Source organism: Eupeodes corollae, chromosome 1 (genome assembly GCF_945859685.1).
Source record: "Eupeodes corollae chromosome 1, idEupCoro1.1, whole genome shotgun sequence".
Taxonomy (NCBI): domain Eukaryota; kingdom Metazoa; phylum Arthropoda; class Insecta; order Diptera; family Syrphidae; genus Eupeodes; species Eupeodes corollae.
This window is the reverse complement of record NC_079147.1, coordinates 96,686,628-96,710,027: the sequence shown is the minus strand read 5'-3', so window position 1 is coordinate 96,710,027 and position 23,400 is coordinate 96,686,628. Positions and strand designations below refer to the sequence as shown.

Below are 23,400 nucleotides of genomic sequence, written 5' to 3'. Positions count from 1 at the left end.
TGTGCGCGCCACCTGATCCGCGGTCTTCCTCTACTGCGCTGTCCTGTGGGTGCGGATTCGAAGAATTTCCGGGCCGGAGCATTGGTTTCCATGCGCTCTACGTGACCCAGCCATCTTAGTCGTTGGACTTTTACTCTTCTGGCTAAGTCTACGTCGCTGTACAGCCCGTACAGTTCGTCGATCCATCTTCTCCTCCACTCCCCTTCCATGCATACGGGACCGTAGATCACACGAAGAACTTTTCTCTCGAAGCGACCCAAGGTGCTTTCATCCGCTTTTGTCATGGTCCATGCTTCTGCACCGTATAGCAGGACGGGGATGATAAGGGTCTTATAAAGCAACACTTTGGTCCCTCGAGAGAGGACTTTACCACTCAATGGCTTTCTTAGTCCAAAGAAACAGCGGTTAACAAGAGTTATTCTGCGTTTGATCTCAGCGCTGGTGTTGTTGTTTCTGCCTTTACAGCGGAGCCTAGGTAGACGAAGTCCTTGACTACCTCAAATTTACGTCTGTCGATTGTGACGTTTTGACCAAAACGTCGGTGTTGTATGTCCTTTCTAGACGACAGCATGTACTTTGTTTAGCCCTCATTAACTATTAAACCCATTTTTGCCGCCTCTGCCTCAATACTCACAAAAGCCCCATTGACATCACGCTGAGTTCTTCCGATTATGTCAATGTCATCAGCATATGCCAGTAATTGGACAGACTTTTGAAAGATAGTGCCTCTAGTGTTGACGTGTGAGCTCTGCACTATTCTTTCAAGCACGATGTTAAAAAAATCGCATGACAGCGCATCACCTTGTCTAAAACCTTTTTTGACATCAAAAGGTTCTGTTAAGTTGTTTCCAGCGTGAATTCTCCATGGTCATATTGCACAAACGGACGAGTTTGGCAGGGATGCCAAAACTAAACATGGCTCTATACAGCTCGTCCCTGTAGATGCTGTCATATGCGGCCTTGAAATCGATGAAAAGATGGTGGGTGTCAATTTGGTGTTCTAGGGTTTTTTCCAGGATCTGCCGTAATGTGAATATTTGATCAACTGTGGACTTTCCTGGTCTAAAACCACACTGATAAGGACCTATCAGATTGTTGACGATGGGCTTTAGACGTTCACATATTACGGCAGAGAAGATTTTATAGGCGATGTTAAGTAGACTGATTCCTCTATAGTTGGTGCAGTTTAGAGGGTCTCCTTTTTTCAGGATCGGGCAAACAATACTTAGGTTCCATTCATCGGGCATGCTTTCTTCCGACCATATCTTACAGATAAGTTGGTGCATGCTCCTAACCAACTTATCTCCAGCTGCTTTAAAGAGCTCGGCTCCAGCGGCTTTATTAGACTTCAACTTAGATATGGCAATCATTCCTGCTTTTATACCTCTCAACATGTTCGACCGCACGCTTCTCATGCCCTCTCTTTTTCCTTCTGAGAAGTCGGCGTTCCTCTCGCCTCTTCTGCTCATAGAGCTCACGGGCAGCTCTCGTCCTTTTATGCAGCGCCGCTTTGCGTGCCTGTTGTTTGGCTGCATTTGCCTGCCGACATTCCTCATCAAACCAGGGGTTCCTTGTTGGTGATTGTTTGAAACTCAGCACATCAGAGGCGGCTTCTCTGATTGCATCTTGGCAATGTTGCCACTGGTTTTCGATACATTGTGTTGGCGGCAGAGAACTTCGAGAGAGGTAAATTGTAACTCGGTCGGAAAAGGATTTGGCGATCTCTGGCGATTGTAGCCGTTCGACGTTGTATCTTCTCCCAGCATCTCCCTGTTTTGCCTTGGGTCTGGAAATCCGAAGTGCTACCTTGGCTACAACGAGGTAGTGGTCCGAGTCGATGTTAGCTCCTCGGAAAGTTCGTACATCCATAATGTTGGAAGCGTGTCTGGCGTCGATCGCAATATGATCAATCTGGTTGACGGTTTATTGATCTGGAGAAGTCCAAGTTCCTTTGTGGATGTTGAGGTGTGCAAAACGCGTACTGGCTACCATGACGTTTCGCCGCAAAATCTATGATCCTGAATCCATTGTCGGAAGTGTTGTCGTGCAGGCTGTTCTTCCCGATTATTCCACCAAAGATGTCTTCCCTTCCTAGCTTGGGATTCAAAATTGCCCAAGACTATTTTAATATCGTAGCTAGGGCACTGCTCATATGTTTTGTGTAGGAGCTCGAAGAACATATCTTTGGTGTTGTCGTCTTTCTCTTCTGTGGGGGCGTGCGCGCATATCAGGCTAATGTTGCCGAATTTAGCCTTGATGCGTATGGTCATGAGGCGCTCATTGATGTACCTATAGCTCAAGACTTCTTGCCTAAGTCTGGCTCCGATGACGAATCCGCATCCAAATAAGCGCTGTTGGTTTTCGTGGTAGCAGTCACCATAGTAGATATCGCAGTTTTTCATCCCCTTTTTGCCCGGCCTATCCCATCGTATTTCCTGGATGGCGGTGATATCTGCTTTATATGTTTCTAGGGCCTCCGCTAATTCTTCGGCCGCACGTGATCTGGGTTCGTTGTCCTTCATTCGTTTGCGTTGGTTGTCAACAGTAAATCCGTCCGTATCCGAGGGTTGTTGGTGTTTCTCAACTATGAAAGCTTTTACGTGGCCAGGAAGTCACCCCGACGCACAAACCCCAACCTGGAGGGCCAGATCCTAAGTATAACTCCAAGGATGGGGAGCCGGATAGAACCGCTCCTTACAGGCCTGGGCTCCGAATAAGTCGAAGAAGCCCTATAAGGTGTTCACTAAGTAGTTCAACCTTACTGGAACTGTAGACGCCACCGTTGATTCCATCTCGGGAATTCCTCCGCTGCCGTCTGGATAAGGAGAGGTGCCTTAGTGGAAACACCTCTCCCCACCTCTCTCGTTCGCTGCCCCAACAACTTTCCACTGGGGTTGGAACCCAATCTCCAGTTGAGGTACTAGGCACCCGGTGTTCACCACGTGGAGGTGAGAGTAGGAGTTGATAGACAGAGGTTGGTTTTAAGAAAAACCTTTGGTTCTTGTGTCCTCTTGAATGCACATGTCTACCATTTGAACATCTAATTAGATTAGAAGCAGTTAATAATACATTTTTTTTTCTGGTCAAGTCACTAACAAGTCTTGATTGTGGGACACTCTGTGGACAGATACCATCACCAAGTTGTCCATTCTGCATCATCTGCACACTGATTGTAAGTATCAAGCAAAAGAAGAAAAAACCTATCAAAAGGAGAAGAAACAAAACTAAAAGTTAATGGCGTACGTCGTAGAAAGGTATTGTAGCATCGAACTGAAACAAAATACCATTTCAAATAACTCTTCATTCATATACAAAAAGTCTACTTTATTTTTTGAATCATTATACGTAAATAATTATGATAAGTAAAAAGGTTTAGAAAGAAAACTTAAAGAAAACATAAAAGACAAGAATAGAACAAAGTCATTAAATAAGAAAAACAATATCATCAGCAAGCATAATTTGATTGTCCTCAGTCATCTTATTAACCGCCGCTTCAATTTCTCCAGCCGAGAAAGCTTCATCATTATTCTTATTGACTGCTGCTGTTATCCTTGCCAAGGGCAAACTCTGCTCCCTAGCTTCACGGAACATCTTCTGAAGACTATTCTTAAAGACATTCAGCCGAGCCTCAGATATGAAAGCGGGTGTCGATACGACAGTTGATTCGGTGTTGCTTTCAGACGAAGTTGCTGCCTGAGATCTTCTTGTGTCACGCAGAGTCAAATCACCGGCATCCGGTTGTGGTGGCACGAAATCATCATCTTCATCGGCTTCAATTGGTTCCGATTGAGTGCCCTCAGTTCTGGAGCGTTTGGTGCGACGCGATGGAGTCGTTTCCTGGCTAGCACCTTCATCCGAATCGCTATCGCCACCATCACGACGACGTTTCTTCTTCTCTTTTTCGAGGACTTTCTTGAAGTACGCGAATTGAACAAGCTCAATGGCGGCCTGAGCATCGTCCACTGTTACCGATGCCGACATACGTGCACGAGCATGGGCTGTAGAGAGACGAATCAAGGTTTCCAGACTACGTGCTGTAACAGGTTGTGTCCTGGCCACATCCGATTCGACATTGTCTTGAGAACGAAGACGAGAATACTCATTGGCAATAGCTTCACAAGCTTCTTCGGTAAGCTTAGGTTTCATACACTTAGCAGCTTGAATGTATTTACGCATGAAGTCGACTGAGAGAATTTTGTCCTGACGCTTGCGTGATTTTCCATGCAAAAGTGCGTCGTATTTCTCATAAAGTTCTGTTTCTTTTTTATTCTATGAAAATCAAAATCATTAGAAGGAGAAAATTAAAAAGAGTCCAAGATTTCTTACTTCTTCTTTGTTGCTGACAAATGCAAGGGAATCGGCATAGCTGCTTCCCATGGACAAAACTTCACCATCAGTTTCTTTTGGGTCTCTAAAACGAAATAACTTTGATGAGTTTAAGATAAACAAACAGAAATAAAAACTTCATGCCTGTAACGATGCATGCGCACCACATGGTCGGCAATCATGTTATCCGTATCGGGGTTAATGACATCCAACATAACAAACAGTAAATCGAAACGAGACAACAGCGAGTCCTGCAGACCTATGTTCTCCATTGGAGTCTTGTACTGATCGTACTGAAAAAAGAAACTTCAAAGTAAACAATCTGATTTCTGTGATTTCTCTCTTAATTCCTTACCCTTCCGTAGACAGGATTAGCTGCAGCTAGCACAGAACAACGTGCGTTCAAGGAGGCATGAATTCCAGCCTTGGAAATTGTAACCCTTCCCTGTTCCATAACTTCGTGAATGGCCGTACGATCCATGTCGCTCATCTTATCGAATTCATCAATGCAAACAACACCTCGATCGGCCAATACCATGGCACCGGCTTCCAGACGACGCTCACCAGTTTCCTGGTCGGTGGTCACAGCTGCTGTCAGACCCACTCCAGTGGATCCTCGACCTGTGGTTGGAATGGCCCTCGGTGCAGTGTTTAAAACATATCGCAGCAATTGTGACTTAGCCACACTTGGATCTCCAATGAGGAGAACATTTATATCTCCCCTCAGGCGTGTTCCATTAGGCAAGTTCTTCTCGACTCCGCCAAGTAGGAGACACAAAATCGCCTTCTTGACGTATTCATGTCCATGGATAGATGGCGCCAAACTCTTCGATAGTAGCTCGAATACTTCTGGATCTTTGGAGATTTTCTTGAAGGTCAGATAATCTTTACGAGTGATTCCCAAATCGTTGTCCTTCTTCAAGTGTGACACGTTATTGGCGAGAAGAACTGTCTTGAATGTTCCAGATGTGTAACCACCTTGTTTGCCCGGCAAACATCGATAGTTCCCTGTGAATTGTACTCTGTCACCAGGTTTGCATTTGTCCACTAAGTCATCATCGCAAATGATATCTATGGACCGTGGTAACTGCCCAGCAGGCGCCTTTTCAGGCATTTCCTGAATTGTTAGACTCTGATGATCCTTGTATATGGATAGACCGAATTCTGTCTCGAGAAGATTGCCATCGTCATCCTTGGTCGGATAGACGGCACTCGATGGGACTGCTTCATACGACGTCAAGTCAGTGTACTTCCTTTCCATGACTTTCTTGGTAGCTGGACAAAAGTGAACACTTCGTACGACTTTCGGTCGGATGAGGGAAACTTTTGTGACAATACCTTCAACACATACCAGATTTCCTAGATAACTAAAGGGGGCATTTTAAGATGATTTGTTTGAAGTGGAAAATAAGAAAACTTACGTGGATGTGAGCCCTCTGGGAGTGAAATGATTGTTACCGAAGCAACCCTCGAAGCCGACAAAGAAGTCTTCGTATGTCTTAGCATATGTCGGGTCAATAGACGCGACATACTCCTTTAGAGCGCGCCCAAATGCCAACAGTTCATCGGAGGCGTTCTTTAAGATCCCCAGAGCACGTTGTGGATTCTTTCGTTTCAAGTCGTTGATATTGACAATAAGACGCTTTTTCTTCTCGGCTATCATTTCTTTAACATGGCCAGTATATGCACCTTGATCTTCCTAAGAGTAGTACAAAAATATGGACATTCAGAATTTATTGTTTGGAGTTCCTAAAAATCCTTTACTAACCTCATCGTCAAGGAAATCCAAGTATTCTCGTTGGATATCTCTTATAAATTGCTCAGCATCGGTCATAATGATATAATTTTATTATTTTGTAGTTATTTATGGAATTATGTTGAATGTAGATTCTAAATTGTTGAAACAAATTTGTTTCTGTTTTAAACTTCTTGGTAATATTGCAAATGCAAAACGCAAACAAAAATCTTACAATTTGATTTCTGTTTGGTCTTTGGCGGGAAAATTACATGAGTGAAGTTAGTTGCATTTGCAGTTGGAACAGATTTTGACATTTTAGAGCAACAGTAGAACCCAGTGCAAAGCAGCGCAACTATTTGGTGTGTTTGGTCAGTTTATAGTATTATGAGAATTTTCTTATACGGATTGAAAATTTTGTATTCATTCTCACTAAGCAGTCAAATTAGCTTCGTGTTAGATAATTCTTGAGAAATCAAAGCATTTAATTTTATTGTCAGATTTCTGAAATCAAACGTATATTAAAAATGTTGTTCATATTTCTTGGAATACGGAGATGTCTAAAATCTAACAGTCAAATAAATAAACGTAAAATAACAAAGGGTTTGGTCCTATAGACTCAGTTATGAATAAGACGATACCTCTAATGAGTGACGTTTACTAAGTTATATCACAGAAGTAGGTGGTTTAGGGAAAGAAAAAGATCTGATAGAAAAATAATAAGTGAACAATTTTTATAATAATGTGTGCTAGACTTGTGGAGTTTTTAAACCAATTCCAATTATTGGACTATAACTAACTATCAACCAATAGAAAAAGAAAAATATACAAAACAAAGTATGATCCAGTGCAAGTGCTAACCGAGAACGATTTCAGGAAGAAATGTAATTTTTATAAGGAAAATTTGAGGAAACTTATTGCGGTTTTTAACGATGACCTAAATGGAAACACAAGAGGTAGATAGAAAATAGATACAATAAAAACAGTTGAAAAATGATAATAATTTTGACAGAAACATATAAACAAGAGAATTCTTATGTTTTTTTTTTATTACAGATTATCAAAATTTACTGTCAAAACCCATACGAAAAAAAATCCAAGTTTGCGTAACTTGGTGGAAATTTCAAGGTATTGTAGTAGATTTTCTTGAAGGATTTTTTGTTAACGTCCTTGAACATTTTGATTTTAATCATGGAACATTTTAACCCACAGCTTAACTCTGATTCCCTGATTTGGTAAACTCGCGGAATAATGGTGGAATACGCGTTTTTTTATTAATTTGACTGTTAGAATATATCATTGCAATACTTAAGAATTCAAAACTAATATGCGGCTTGTGTCTTAGGCATGAAAAGGGTGAACCCTTGAATACACTCTCATAATAAGCAACAATTGAGCAATTAATACCGAGTTGCCAACAAAGTTCTATGAGTAATTTTGAGCAACTTAGTTCCCTAGTTGGCATATAATGATATATATGAGGCATCTTTATATAACATGGGCTAAAAGATATTAGTCGAAAATCCAAACCTTGAATTTGGTAAGTATACCTAAATATATAGATTGTTTCTTGAGGACTAAACAAGTATGATTTTTAAAATTTTCATGAAATTTACTTTTACTTTGTCAACTTAAAGTTAAATAATCCTAAAAACACCATTTATAGGTGCGAAAATGCATGCTACCCAACGAACCATTTAAAAAAGCATATACGATTTAAAGATACGAAGTCAATTGGCTACAATCGCAAAAGATCGCTAAATTCTTCTCTGACGGAGTCATAAAAAACCTCTCTCAAAGTTCTCTGCCGCCAACACAATATATCGAAATTCAGTGGCAACATTGCAAAGATGCAATCAGAGAATCCGCTTTTGACTGCTAGGTTTCAAGCAGCCACCAACAAGGAACGCCTGGTTTAAAGAGGAATGTGGAAGGCACGATAAGCGGCACTATATAGAAGGGAGCATGAGAAGCGTGAAGTCGAAAATGTTGAGAGGTTCATAAGCCTCGAACCGAAGGCTGCAAATACGAAAGTGGAAACATTATATTGAAACCGCAGTCAATGCTGAGGATATGGAAGGACCACTTCTGCAAACTGTAAAACAGCGAGGTGAAACAAATTCCGCTGTCGGGCAGGATGATTTATTCAACTTAGACGACGTAACCCAACGATCCCGTCTTCTCAAATTAGATGAAGAAAAGATTGCCATTTTTAAGCTATGCCGAGCTCTTCAAATCAGCTGGTGATAATTTGGTTAGGAACATGCACCCACTTATTTGTAAGATATGGTCGGAAGAAAGCATGCCCAATAGATGGAACCTCAGTATTGTTTGTCCAATTCTGAAAAAGAGACACCCTCTAAAGTGCACCAACTATAGAGGCATCAGTTAACTTAACATCGATTACAAAATCTTCTCTGCCGTAATATGCGAACGTCTAAAACCCATCGCCAACAATCTGCTCAGTTTAGTTTTAGACCAGGAAAGTCAGTCGATCAATTAGTCACATTACGGCAGATCCTGGAAAAAACCCAAGAACATAAAATCGACACCCACGACCTCTTCATCGATTTTAAGGCCTCATATCCATATGACAGCATCTACAGGGAATGTATAGAGTCTAGTTTTGGCATCCCTGCTAAACTCTTCTGTTTGTGCTCACGCTGCTCCATAAAGATTGGAAATAACTTACCAGAATCCTTAAAAGAATAGTGCAGAGCTCCCAAGTCAACACTAGAGGCACTATCTTTCAAAAGTCTGTCCAATTACTAGTACATATATGCCGATGAAATTAACATAATCGAAAGAACTCGTGAAGTCAATGGGTTTAACGTTTAATAAGGGCAAAACAAACTACATGCTATCATCAAGAAAGGGCCTACAACAAGCTGAGTAACGTAGAGTTTATAGAAATTAATGCTCCGGCCCGGAAAGTGTTCGAATCAGCACCCACAGCTTTTCAATTACACAAGAATGAGTCAAGAATAATTTTATGAACTGTAAGTAAAACCAAGAATGGCTAAGGCTTCGCTTATAAGGTTTTCCAAGGGTGAATTCAGATTTCCTTCTAAAATTGATATTTTTTTGTAGCATATGGAAAACGATTGGAATTGTTTTTTTTTGTCATTTTTGGGTAACTTTCTGATCTGCAGATTTGAACCTCAATCAAAAGTAAATCAATTTTTGCGAATGCAAAATGTGTTTTCATAGATCTAAAAAGACCAAGAATAATAATAAATATTGCCCTGGAAACTTTTTTTTTTGTAGCACCATCACCAAATGTACAACAATATAGTACAATAGGAATATAATTTGCCAGGGCATCAAAGAAAATATAAACAAACTCAAAATCAGTATTAAAAAAATAAACTTATTTTAAAGGTCATTTAAGGTTCCTCGGAGTCCAAAAAGACAGTAGACGGGATAAATTAAGAAATTAACAAAAAATATAAAAGCGAAAATATGCAGTGTTGGGATTGGGTAAGACTATAAAATGAAACTTAATGCACGATGACCTTAACCGAATGATCGAACCGGAAGTAATCGAGTAATATTTATAATTCTCTGGTGGTTTTAGTAAGGAAGCAAAGCAAAAAAAACAAATAAACTTCACTTATATTCACGGTAGATGAAGGCAACAACGAATGATATTGATGATATATGATGGACAAAGCAATACCCCTAGATTGATAGAGAATGTGTTTGTCTTCTTAGATGATCGGGTTTTCTCCCCAAATTTTGATAACCATATAGATGACTGACTAAAAACTAAGACAGGAGTAAGCTCTCCCACACCGAATTTAAAGATCGAGCCTACTTTATCGGTAATGCAGGCTTGAAAAAAGACAGAAAATGTTTCAGCCACTTCATTATTCAATGCCGAAAAATATAAAACATTATTCGATACTTGATACCTATTTTCCATCATATACACTGCATTGTCTTGCTTTCTACGTCTAGCTAATACACACAAACATTGGACAGGTTCAGACAACATAAGGACTTCATGCATTCCAAATTTAGAACTTTACTTCCCACACCTTTACTTTAAGTTCATAGTGCAAAAAGTAAAAAAAAATTGTTGTCTACAAAATACTCCTCAGGCTAGGTACATCAAGATTTGTATTTTGTATTGTGAAGAAATATTAGTTATTTTTTTTCCAAGGAAGCTTTTACAGAAAGCATTAAATAAAGTTGTACAGAAAATAAATAAATCATAGAGTAATAAAGTTCAGCTTTCAGTTGAATGAAAAAACATGATTAACTTTCATTTTGACATAAGTACACTTGACATGATAGCAAGAGATTTTTCTTGACTAACTTTCCAGTCAACTTTCCAATAAAGTTGCCTTACTTTCAAATCCTTTATGTCGTCTGAACATGCCCATTTGTTAAAAAAATTTCATATTGTCATAGGGTGACAAAAATACTAGGTAAAATTAATCAATTTATTCTTGATCTAGATCTGTCAAAAATTTCCCCTATTTTTGCATTCTATGGGGCAAACTAAATTGATTTATTTTTGATTTAAGATAATAATACAATTTTTTAAAAATGTTTAGCCGAGAATTTCACAACACGGTTACAAAGTTTTCCCCGTTTTTCGACGACCTTGCTGGTGGGATGGAGTTTGCTGAAACCATGATAAAAGTACTTGTGTTTGCCGACGATGTTGTCCTTTTTACTTATTTACCGCACACACTGCAACTTATGTCATTGTATATATATTTCCTATAGTACTCCTATGGAACGAAAATTTTTATTTCATCTCCACGCCGTTTATGGCGCTGCGTGTATCAAAATGCTTGGTAGGAAATCAAAAATGAGGAGAAAATTACTAAAGAAAGAATGAGAAAAGTAAATTTGTTTAGGTTCCATAAGCATTAATATGTTCGAGGGAGATAGCCAAAGTACAAATTTCAAACCAAAAAGGAATAATTATAATATTTGTTTACATTTTTGTTTTGCTTTCACGCGTGAATGTAGAGGAGATGTGCATATGTATTCATATGCTTGTAGCTATGTATACTTTAACGTTGTAGGTATTTTGAATTTAAAAATTGTCGTTAGATTTTAAATTTTCAATTTTCAATTTTTGTGAAAAATGAAATGTTGCCATATTTGGCATATGATGCATTGAAGATTTTAAATATATTCAGTTATTTTGTTGTTGTTATTCTTGCGTATTATTTGTACGCATCAAGTATAAACACAATCAAAAATTAAAATTTATTCAAAACTTGGATGATTTTTGTTTTCTAACGGCTAAATAAAGTGTACTGAATTGAATTTTAAATTTTTATATAAAAACATTCAAATTAATAAATACAATATAATATAAAACTAGGTTCAAAAATAAACCTTACAGATATCAATGCCTTAATATGAAAGATATAAGCCTAATATATAAGATATCGTGATTTTGACAGAATGGAAGTGTTTCTTGTGTGGAGATATCATTATGATAACATTAATTGCTTCTATGGAACTCTTCGATTCATATAGCCCAGAACATTTTACTTTTTTCGGTTTTAATCTTTTAAGGTCTTTTCTTGTAAAAGATACAAACATACTTGTTAGTGCATTGTATGCCGAGTTTGCACCTTGTATCAAGAGTTTTTTTCGGCGGGCATTTTAATTAGCATGTCTAGGAATTTAGCAACAAAAACTTCTCAAAAACGGATATCTTATCAGAATAAATAGCCAATTTGACTCTAGTATATGAGATCTTAATAATGAATTGGTAGATAGTTTGAGGTTTAACTGCAAGTACTGACGAAATCAAAATTATTACCGAAAAGCTAATCAAGAAAAAAGTCCTTTTGAAAACAAAAGAGTCCCTTTTGAAGTGAAGGGAGATTTTGTACCTGTTATCTTTTTGGCAAAACTGATTTAAACAGCTGACGCACGTTTCGTGTTTTGTTTCACTATCAAACGTCTTCAGTTTGGTCTACGAGTATAATTGCACCATGAATCGTCTTACAAACGAACAACGCTTGCAATTTATTGAATTGAAATATTGAAAATTGGACTAAGCGAATGGACGCCTTGAGGCGCGGTCAAGTTCAACATCAGCATGAAATAATCTTCAAAAATTAAATTATATGGATCGTGTTATGCATTCAAATAAAAATTTCATGCATTTTTCCGAATTGTATGTATGTGTTTGTTTTTAACTTTCATATATTTTTTAAAAATTCACCCTTTATAAATATATACATATACATATGAAACTGACAAACTAAAGGAATTACATGAAACTACATTTTTGGTATACAAAAGATAAAATATAATTTTTTTTGATTTAAGAGTCATATCAAAAATAAAGACAATTATCAGGAACACCCTATTGAATTGAAAAACAAATATATTAAAAAATATATTATATTCACTACCTAGCTCAAAAAATACTCTTGCAGTACTTTTTTGCGTTGTTATTGTTTCTCTTATAAATATTTTTTCTATTTCTTTCCAAAGCATAACCGTAAAAACTTTCCTCTTTAAGTATAATATGCATACACACATATAATGTCAAAAAGTTGTTGCTATTGTCTCCCTCGATCTCCTACTACATTTGCATATGTTCTTCTCTATTTTCTATTCTTTAATTATTGTTGAATTTTCCTTCATTCTCAACTATTGAGGGGTATAAAAAAAGGGATCAAATTCAATCATCTCCACGCCTCTCAGATGTCGCTTCGATCATTCCTCTTCATGAGAGTACTATAGAAAATATATATACAATGCTTATGTTCAACCGCCTTGTTGTATACTGCAAACAGTGGAATTCGACAGTTAATTTAAATAAATCGAAGGCTATGGTGTTTAAAAATGGTAGTGGCAGACTAGCAAGTAATCAAAAATGATATGTCAACAGCGAACCAATCGAAGAGGTGAAAGGATATAAATACCTTTGTGTAATGAGGAAGTTAAAAATGGATACCCGTTTTAATGAGAAACTAGTAAAAGCCAAGAGCTCAATAAGCGCTACTTGGAAAAATGCTTTGCAAACGATCTTGTTTCCCATAACGTAAAATACAAATTTTTCGCTTCGGTAGTCGTTGTTATGTAAATGTTGAAAGATTACTAAGGTTTTAAGTCAAAAGATGTTGTCAACTACCGAAAAACACGCAACTCCGCTCTTTATTAAAACCCTAAAGCTATATATTGACAATTTTTGTTAGAGTTTTTAAGATGCCTAAACAAAGATTGCAAAACTGTATAATTCTGTATATTATTCAAAAGGAGAGTCTTTCGAGAAATTAAAGCTGCTGCCTGAATATTGTGATATGAATATTACCCTTAACATGCTATCATGCAATGCACTCTATGATCTTATCGCCATATTAGACGAAAAATATATTATCTTTACGTAGAGCCACATACAGCGTTCTTCAACTTATTTTAGGATTGAGTCTTATCAAAACTTAATGCCGGCTATATTTAAGATAAGAGAAAAGTTGCTAAGATTGAACTTCACGCCGCACAATAATTTGCACGCTTTGCAACATGTCACTGAGAGAAGATATTATCCATTTCATTGAATATGCCAAAGAAGAACCTTCCTTGCCAGTGATGTTGTAAGCGATGCAGAAGAAATATCTCTTCTTAACTTAAATACCATTAACTGTGAATTAACTGTGCATAATTTTCAATAAAAAGCGATTATCTGAAAGTTGGTCGTTATAGAAAGATTTAAGAATTCTGCCCATAAGACATCTTTACATTATTTAAATATTAAAATAATTTTTTTTCTATATGCCTTATAGAAACTCAACTTTTTAATCTACTTATAAACAACATGTATCTTATCAATTAAATCTTCGCTTGTAAAACACATATATGTATCTCATTTTTATACTGCCGTAGCACCTCGTTGCTATAACAAACTTTTATCACTGAATATTAGTATGTCTCTTCTTTTTTTTTAATCTTAATTATTTTGCTTTTTTAACATGATTTTGTACAAGGAAAATAATCTAAAAATGTAATATTCAAATTTAGAATGGCTTTTTTAATTATAGTAATTATTATAATTGCAACCTCAATTAATTTGCTTTCTACTAATATTGTCACCCCACACCAGTTTTTTAAGTTGTAAATTTACATAGCATTATTATATATCATTTGAAACTGGTGTATATAGTTAATGAATGATTACAATTTATTATATCTTAACATGCATCTTATTGTTTAACTTGTCCTAAACTAAAAATTAAATGAATAAAGTCATCAACAATCAATTACACTTCTTCACTAAAAAAATCCTTTTGTCTGATGAACAAATTGAATAATACTTTTCAATGAATGTTATTTTCCTCAATTCAAATACCTATGAACTTTTAATTTCGTCAACTTTAAAAAAATTAAGACATATATCTTCGAAACTCGAATGCTACAATGGATAAAAGGGAAAAAAGCATAATGGAAATTATTTACTCATCTTTGCCACCGCTTAATGATAGATATAAAACATTTACCCCTAAAACTAAGTGGTATGACAAGGATTGGCACACTATTCGAATAATGCAATCGTTCAAATACCTATAACACTATTCAGAACTTCAAATATGCTACTTTTTAAAAACCTCTATCTACGAACAGACAAGGAGTCCAAATCACTTTAGCTTTAGCTCTCTGCTACAAGGACCTAGCAAATAAGTTATCTCATAGCAATAATTCAAAAGAATTTTGGAATATTGTAAAAGAATTAAAAGATTGGAAAAGAAGTACGAAGCAAACTCTTGACGCTGAAACTATAGCATTTTAAAATTCTATTGTCGGCCGAAGGGAATCTTCACACTTTCAGCTTCGCTCTTCCAAATACTGAAGTTGATTAAATCGATGCTCATATAACACTAATGGAACTTGACATTACATTACATTACACACTAATCAGCACATAAATGTACAGAGAAGAGAACACAGCACCTTGAGCGACTAGACTATGTAAGGTGATAACAACACAAGTCATAAATATAAGACAGAAGAGAAATAACACATGACAACAGCCCCTATCTGCCTACTAACAACGCTCACTGATGCTTGATTTCTAGGCCGTTGCCCTAAAAATGGAATTTAAAAAAACAATAAAGCTTCTGGTATTGATGGAGTTCCTGTTGAATTTTTCAAATACAGTAGCAGAGAATAAAAAGAATAGATCTTCGACCTTTACAACTCACTATTTGAGAACAGTTATGTTCCCCCGAATTTTACGAAAGCTGTAATAAATATTATTTACAAAAAGGGCGATCCAAATCTTGCCGAAAATTATAGAAAATTTATCCATTTTAAATTCCCTTTGAAAAGTTTTCACCGCGATACTCTATAATAGGTTAGTAAGTTAAGCGCCTTCCAAGCTGGCTTTCGTAGAGGTTTATCTACTGTTGATCAAATGTTTGCATTGACAAGTATCGTAGGAAATTATCTCGAAAAAAACAGAAAACTTTACGTATGCTTTGTCGACTTTAAAGCAGCTTTTGACACTATTAACAGACAAGCTTTATTTTACAAACTCTCGAAAATGGGTATGTCAAAAAAATTCTTACTCTTATACTTGAATTTTCTCTCGACATCTTCAACTGCTGTATGGGATGGATTGAAGATACCTAAGTGGGTTGCAACTTCTTCAGGTGTTCCTGAAGGATGCATCTTGAGCCCTCTTTTATTTGCCTTGTTTATAGATGTTTATCCATTCTACCTGGAGGTGTTGTGTATGCGGGAACTCTAATCAAAATACTTACATGTGTATGCTGATGACCTAGTACTTATAACTGAAAATCCCTACACACTACAGCATCAAATAAACAAACTATTGGCGTACTGCAACACTTGGAATCTTTTCATCAACATACAAAAAACAAAGGTTAGGATTTTTGAAAAACGAATGAGCAGAAGAAGGCCAGAGGAAGTTTGGAAGATTGGCAAAGAGCACCTCGAAACAGTAAATGAATTTAAATATCTAGGTGATTTATTAACATACAATTTAAAAAATGCAGCGAAGCTAAACTAGAACTCAACTTAATGTGGCCGAATTTCTTCGGAAATATAAACGTTTCCAATTCCACGAAATTCAAAGTATTCAATGCAACCATCAATTCATATATGCTACACGTATGCTATCTACATATGTAGAGTCAGGACTACCCCTAATTTTTAAAAAAAAGTCTAAAACAAAATGCAGATTACTGTATTAAGATCATGATTAGAAATGATTCAAAGCTAAAATCTAAAACAAATAACGAGGAAAGCACTGGTTAATACATACAACTGCACGTTTTCGATTTCAGAAAACAACATTTCAGAATGGCTTGATCACTTCTCATTACGAAAAAAGATGAAAATATTTTTAACCAGCATCTTAGCAAAGCTTCAACCACCATAGCCAGCACAATTTATCGAAACCTCAACCATCGATTGCAGACAAATGTAGCATATTTCAACTTAAATTTCTCTGCCGAAAAATAAGTCTTATCTTCAAAGCAAGAGTTGAACTATTGAATTTAAACTTTATCCCACATAGAATGGATCGGCAGGAAATATGCTCCTGCAACTTACTTAAGCATTTTGGATAGTATTGAACGTTAAGCAATTCATTAACTTCGCTTGAACATCGTCGTAAGGTGTCTTGTCTGAACCTTTTTTTACGGTTATTTTAACGGCTTATGCTCTAGTGAAATAGCCCGGTGCATTCATCCCCTTAAACAGTTCAACCCTAATACTCTCGCTTCTATACATCAGTATAACCTCGAGTCCAACTTCGGCCGTACTGTCAAATACAGAGATTCGTTCTTTTCGAATTTAAGAATCGAATGATGTCTCCTATCGGGTGTATAGATGCCCCTATAGCAAGCTCAACTACATATTTTGTACAGAAATTAAAAACGATGATTGGTGACAGAACTGCATATGTATTACCGAAACTTCAATATCACTTAAAGATCGCAGCAGTATTTCAGGGCTTCGTTGATTTATCGGTATTTCAAGTAGAAATAAAATCTTTTCAGCCGCACAACATGAATGTGGAATACTTTACCCAACTTTGTTTTTTCCTTTCCAGATTTATATTCGGATCTGCTTGGAAAAAAACTTCATCGTAAGGAAACTCAATATTGATTTTAAAACATTTACCTATAAACGGCCGGTTAACATTGACAGGGACCGTAATTTATTCATGCTTATTTTGAGATTCGAACGAAACGTTTATTCGAGTGACTAGATTTATTCGTTCGAATAAATTTGATTTATTTTGAGATTCGAATGAAAAATATTCATTGCAGAAAATGAACCGAAATGAACAGTAGTTTGGAGATCAGCTGTTCTAAATGATTTGACATTTTGATTTGATTTAGTGTGACCACACTAAATTTTTATTTTCGAAAATTCTTATTTTTAATTCAGATTTGTCACAGATTAACAGTTTCTGGATTGAAAAATAAAGTAAAGTTAATAAAGTGATAAAGAAAAACATCCAAGACATGAAATTAAACATTTTTTCAACTAACGTAACCATTTTGGTTTGAATTTTCATGTTGTGTTTATATCGCTTAATATGTTATGTATATTCGTCACACATGGTCACACTTTCAATTGAAATGAAAACAATCAAAGTTTATAAACTTCAAATCGATGTAGATTTTCTTATTTTGGAGAAAGGAAACAATAGCAATAGTTTTGTTTCTAAATTCTAATGGCGAAGAACGAGAACATGTTCTTAGAAGAAGGATTATGGATGCACCAAATTCGTTTGCGTTTGACGATTTAAAGTAAGTACCTATAAAATTGATGTTAAATTATTCTATTGCAAAAATAAATCCTGGTGACTAAATTGATTTTGTTTTGTAGATTTGTAAGGAACTTTCGCCTCAATAAACTGGCATTTAAATATGTCTTGGATGAGCTTTCCATCGAGATACAGGGGGGAACTTCTTTGTCCATACCGTAGCACCGTCTTTAGATGGAGGCCCATGGCTATTGAGCTTCACGGCAGCATCTCTTCAAAACCGGTCAACATCTATACGGTTTACAGAAAAACCTTTCGCTACCTGCGGATTCTCCTCCATCAACCTTATCAGGATTTCTTTTTATTCCCTATTTGTCCAATTTGACTGTGTGACTGTGCCCTTTATGAAATAACAAAAAAAAACTCATCAATATAACTAATTTCGTTTAATTATCGTATAAAAATTGTTTAAACTTACATCTTCCTTCAGCTATTCACCAGAAAATATCTGAACGACACAAAAATGACATTTGATTCGAATCACTCGAAAGTCAAAATTTACTTAGTTTTTTTTTTAAATGAACTTTCGATTGAATCAGCAAACTTTCGAATCGATCGAATCTCAAAATAAAATCTTCTCGAATTCGAATAACTTTCGATCGAAAACGAATCTCAAAATAAGGGTTATTAATTTTAAAAATTAAATGGATGTAAAATGAAAAAAAAACACGGTCCTCAATTTTACCAAACAAAGTATAATATTTATATACATACATATTTTTACAAATATAAATAAACTACATATCCAAACAAAAAAATTAAAACAAAATAAATAAACTATTTAAATTCCCTTGGCGCATTTTTAAAACACTTTAGACGGAGGTCAAAAGATCCCATAATGTACGTTTTATATTGTGCTCTTTTTTAAATATTAAAATCTAATCATTAACTTAAGTATCAGGAAATGTCTCTAAATCTTTTCCTGGCCTCAATGATTTTATTAAATATATCAGACTTGATATCATCTTTAACTGATGATGGCAGTTTTTCAATCATAGACACAGCAGTCCTTATAAACAACTCATCAGCGTCACTGTTGCTTATGTTTTGTGGTTCAGCTTCGAGTCGGTTATCCAACTTGTTTATTATGAGACCGAATTGGTCACAAAGTCCATCGAACGATTTCTTTCTTAAAGGTGACGGAGTTAAGCATTCTTCTATTGTGGGAAACGTTTGCCCTGCAATGGGTGATGATGATGTTGATGGACGGGGACATTCAATTATTTCAACAATTTCCAAAGTCTGCATTTTTCTGGGGAATAAAACAAAAGTTATACTATCAGCAAAAATAACAACAGCCTTTGTATACTTTCTTGGTGTGGTGACATGTTTTAAAAAGGACATTTCCCTATACAATTCCCATTCATGTTCTGGAGCAGTTCCAGTGCTCGACAGTCGTTGTAATTTTTTCTGTTCTCTGATAAACTTTTCCCTTAAAGCTGTCCATTTGTTTTTACATTCAAGAGCTAAATAAATATAACATAATCTTTATTGCCCATAATACAAATTTGAATAATTAAGAGCACCTGTCGTGTTTGTTAGGGCGGCTATATCTCTCCATACTTTTTCCTTTTTATGACGGTTGTAGTAATATTTATTTGATTTTTCATACAAAATTGGATTTTGTTGCACCAAGCTTATGAGACGAGGTAAGAAATCACATTGTTCAACTTTTATGTCGGTTATTATTTCTTTTGTATCTTGTTGTAAAAATAGTGACATGACTATTTTACTTTTCAAAAATTAACACTTTACAAGAAGAAAACAAATTTTGTATTATTGTTCTTGATTATAGGCAGAAAAGTCACTTCCACTTAAGTGAACTGCAATCGGTTTCGGTCTTAGGTTGAAGTGCATTTGTCCAGTGCAGCGACTTTTGGAAGGTGGTTGAAAGTAGAGTTGAGTTTAGGTCTGTTCAACGTTTGTGGAAATGGAGGTGATTTTTTTTATTGCGTGTAATGGGCAAATCGTTTTAAGTTAATTTCATTCAAAACTTTAGTTTTATCTTGCACACAGGATAACGGTCTTCCAGGAACTTTTCTTCAAATCTGGTTGTTGGCTTTTTAAAGTTTTTGTTCGTACTTCTATGATTTTGTTTTGAAATTATTTGTTACTTTTTGTAATTTTAATTTGTATGTTTATGGCCTTTTCACACCTAACCCAAAACCATGTTTTCGATAAAAAGTTTTCGAAAACTCGAAAATCGTTCATACTGAACATTGGACAGAGGTTCAGACTACATAAGGTACTTGAAAGTAAGGCAATTTTCTAGTATCTGATTGGCCAGCTGCCAAAAAATCACCTTCCAAATAAAGGCAACATTATTGGAAATTTGACTGGAAAGTTAGTCAATTCAACTTATGTCAATATGACAATTGATCATGTTTTTTCATTCAACTGATAGCTGGACTTTACTACTTTATGATTTATATTTTTTCTGCACAACTCTATTTAATTTTTTGTGTAAAAGGGTTCCTCGTCAAAGTCGAAAAGAAATAAAATATGTAACATTTCTTAACAATACAAAATGCAAATTGTGAAGGTCTTGTGGCTTGTCTGAGGAGTATTTTGTAGACAGTAATAGTTTTGATAGTTTTTGTACGATGAATTGATGGTAGAGGTTAGTAAAGTATAGTTCCGATTTTAAAACTGATGACACCAGAAAAACTAACTACATGCCTTTGTTAAAATTTGCATTCAAAGAATGCAGTTGACTGGAAATCAAGTCCCTTAGGTTGTATGAGTCGTCCATTTACAGGTTTTGTTTGCCATAGCAGTTTCTTGAAAAATCTACTGTCAAATATTGTATTGATGGTAAGTATAATTTTAGTCCTTCAATTATTATTTGTGAAAATAAAATGCAATCTGACCAATTGAAATTGATTTTAATATATAAAAGAAAGTTGAACAGAATATAAAGGTTTTGTTAATCTTTTTTTATTATCTCAAGCATCTAATAAATCAGGTGGCGCAACAGTCCTTAGGCACTTTTTCATGACAATAATTACTCTTGGAGAATTTGTCAATTCCTCGCAAGATTCAGTACCCGTGAATAAAACCCAAGACCTCTCGCATGACAGTCCAACGCACTAACCATCATGCCACAAGTACTACATCTCAAGCATCTATTGTTGGAAAAAAAAACATCATTTTCGTTTACAAACTCTGGAACTTCTAAACAAAAGAAAATATTTCATTGATGCAATTGAAAATCAAATCGACAAAGAAAAAGGCAAGCTTCATATAACAATTCAATCAAAAGGAAAATATATGTAGATCTAAATATTGTCTGTAAATATATTTGTACGAGCACTTTTTAAGGGCGTAAAATGTTGGCAAACAATGATATGTATTTTAAACAACATTTTAGAATGAGCCGCACAACGTTTAATATACCTACTCTGCAATGAACTAAAGGATCAGAAAATGCAACCTACAAGCAAGATAATAAACACCTACTCTTCTTATGCAAAAAATGAACAGATTTCTACTTATTCTTGTTGACATAAAATACAAAATTAAAAATTTTAAAGGAAACGAACTCCAAAAATTATAAAAACCGTAATAATTTTAAAAGAAAGTCGAAACCAGCTCTTAAAGAAAATGCTGTGAAAAATAGATTTGTGAGCTTTTTAACAAGAGCGAATAATTTGTCAGTAATGTTGAGATTGGTTTTTAAAGCAATAAATCAACCAAAGGTGCATTGTTACATTTCTGTTCTAAAATTTAAGTAAGTGTTGACAGAAAAAAGAATACAGCCGTGTTGTTTGTTGACATATCAAAAGCCTTTGACACGAAATTTTAATTAGCAAACTTGAAAGTGTTGGTTATCGAGGTTTTATTAGTGTTCACTTTCATTATTTTAATATAAGAACTCAAAGAGTGTAATTTGATGTCAATAGGAGTTATATAAAAACATTCGATTTAGGAGTTCCACTAGGTTCGGTTTTAGAACCAATACTTCTTTGTATACATTTATTCTATATTTAGTTTACCATTTAGATGTTCTTTGAGAGCCTTTGCATATGATGTTGGTTTTTCTTATGTTACAGATAGTTGTCTGAATCTTATATCTGATATAAATTGGGATGTAAGCTTGTTTAGAATATATTTTGCAGTGAACGAATGGATAATTATTTTTAAGGACCAAGTAAATGTTTTGCAATTTGTCTGACCAAAAGATTGTTGACGCTGATCTCTTTTTTCATACTAGTGAGTGTCCAAAATGTAAGCTTTTTAACTAAATCTGTAATCTAATAGTTACGTCCAAAGCTTGAGTATAACTCCCATATCTGGGCTGGTGCTCCTGCAACTTACTTAAGCCTCTTGGACAGTATTGAACGTAGAGCATTTAGACTGATTGGTGATATTACCATCATAAGATCATTTACGTCACTTGAACATCGTCGAAATGTTTCTTGCCTCACCCTCTTTTACCGTTATTTTAATGGTTTATGCTCTAGAGAAATTGCCAGCTGCATTCCTCCCTTAAACAGTTCAACCGTAATACTCGCGCTTCTAGGAATGCTCATCAATATACACTAGAGCCCAACTTCGGTCGTACTGTCAAGTACAGAGATTCGTTCTTAAGCCGTACTATGCGAATGTGGAATGCCTTGCCACACTCTGTCTTTCCCAGCTATTGCAATATTCAGGAATTCAAAACCAATGTGCACCGACATCTCCTTTCAAACCCTCTCTCCCTTTCCTAGTGCTCACACTGTGTCTACATAATAAGGGTAATATATCCCTTTGAGTGTGCGCTTATTATAAAAAAAGAAAACATTTACCGACTCCATGAGCTGTAGTGATAAGTGTTCTAAAACAGAAATAGTTAATGAATTGAAGTATTTGGGATTAATAATTGATTCAAGAATGAGTTTTTATAACCACTTAGACAGTATTTTCGGTCACTCTTTGCTTTTCCAAATTGCTACTAAAAATTTATTATGGTATTTTTTATTTAAAACTTGAATATGGAATTTTTTGTTGTGGATAATTTTATTATATCAAAATACAACCTGTATTAGTTTTAGTGGCAAATCTCGATTGTACCCTAGTTTTCCGCTTTTAAGGGATTTGAACATTCTTTCAGTGCGATATATGTATTGTTATAAAGTCCTAAAAATGTTCTTTAAAGATCAGGTAATCTAAATATTAGATTAATATTTTTGTTGAAAAGTTTAACTTCAATTTAATTTAAATTTTGGATGAACTGTACGGGCTGTACAGTGACACTGTGATCTAGTTAGCAGAATTAAAGTCCAACGGCTTGGATGGCTACGTCATGTAGAGCGAATGGACATCAACGCTCCAGCCCGGAAGGTCTTCGAATCCAATCCTGAGGGACAGCGGAGTAGAGGAAGACCGTGACTCAGGTGGCACACGCAGGTGGGTGAAGACATCAACCAACTTGGCGTTCGAAACTGGAGACAGCTAGCTAGCCTTTCTTAATATTTCTTTTAAGAGTGACCCCATCCATTTTAAATAATAATTATTCTTAGAGTGACAATAACTCTTTTCTTTCTTAGTGTACTTAATTTCATTTTTATTTAAA

The 23,400-nt window shown here is 35.6% G+C and overlaps 2 protein-coding genes and 1 long non-coding RNA gene across 3 annotated transcripts; 1 reads left to right on the top strand and 2 right to left on the bottom strand.

Annotated features, from left to right (window-relative positions):
- Window positions 1-3,324: 3,324 nt before the first annotated feature.
- LOC129942302 (DNA replication licensing factor Mcm3) lies at window positions 3,325-6,312 on the bottom strand. The gene is made up of 6 exons (XM_056051172.1): window positions 6,095-6,312; window positions 5,748-6,025; window positions 4,682-5,693; window positions 4,471-4,619; window positions 4,327-4,411; window positions 3,325-4,269 (listed from the first exon to the last, which is right to left on the bottom strand). The coding sequence occupies exons 1-6, from the start codon at window positions 6,158-6,160 to the stop codon at window positions 3,424-3,426; spliced, it is 2,436 nt and encodes an 811-aa protein (XP_055907147.1). The 5' UTR covers window positions 6,161-6,312; the 3' UTR covers window positions 3,325-3,423.
- A 10,922-nt stretch (window positions 6,313-17,234) lies between these two features.
- Window positions 17,235-18,219, top strand: LOC129940558 (uncharacterized). The gene is made up of 2 exons (XR_008780714.1): window positions 17,235-17,826; window positions 17,906-18,219. It is a non-coding gene; the product is annotated as an uncharacterized LOC129940558 (long non-coding RNA).
- A 299-nt stretch (window positions 18,220-18,518) lies between these two features.
- LOC129939872 (uncharacterized) lies at window positions 18,519-19,634 on the bottom strand. The gene is made up of 3 exons (XM_056048051.1): window positions 19,370-19,634; window positions 19,153-19,309; window positions 18,519-19,095 (listed from the first exon to the last, which is right to left on the bottom strand). The coding sequence occupies exons 1-3, from the start codon at window positions 19,563-19,565 to the stop codon at window positions 18,741-18,743; spliced, it is 708 nt and encodes a 235-aa protein (XP_055904026.1). The 5' UTR covers window positions 19,566-19,634; the 3' UTR covers window positions 18,519-18,740.
- Window positions 19,635-23,400: the final 3,766 nt, after the last annotated feature.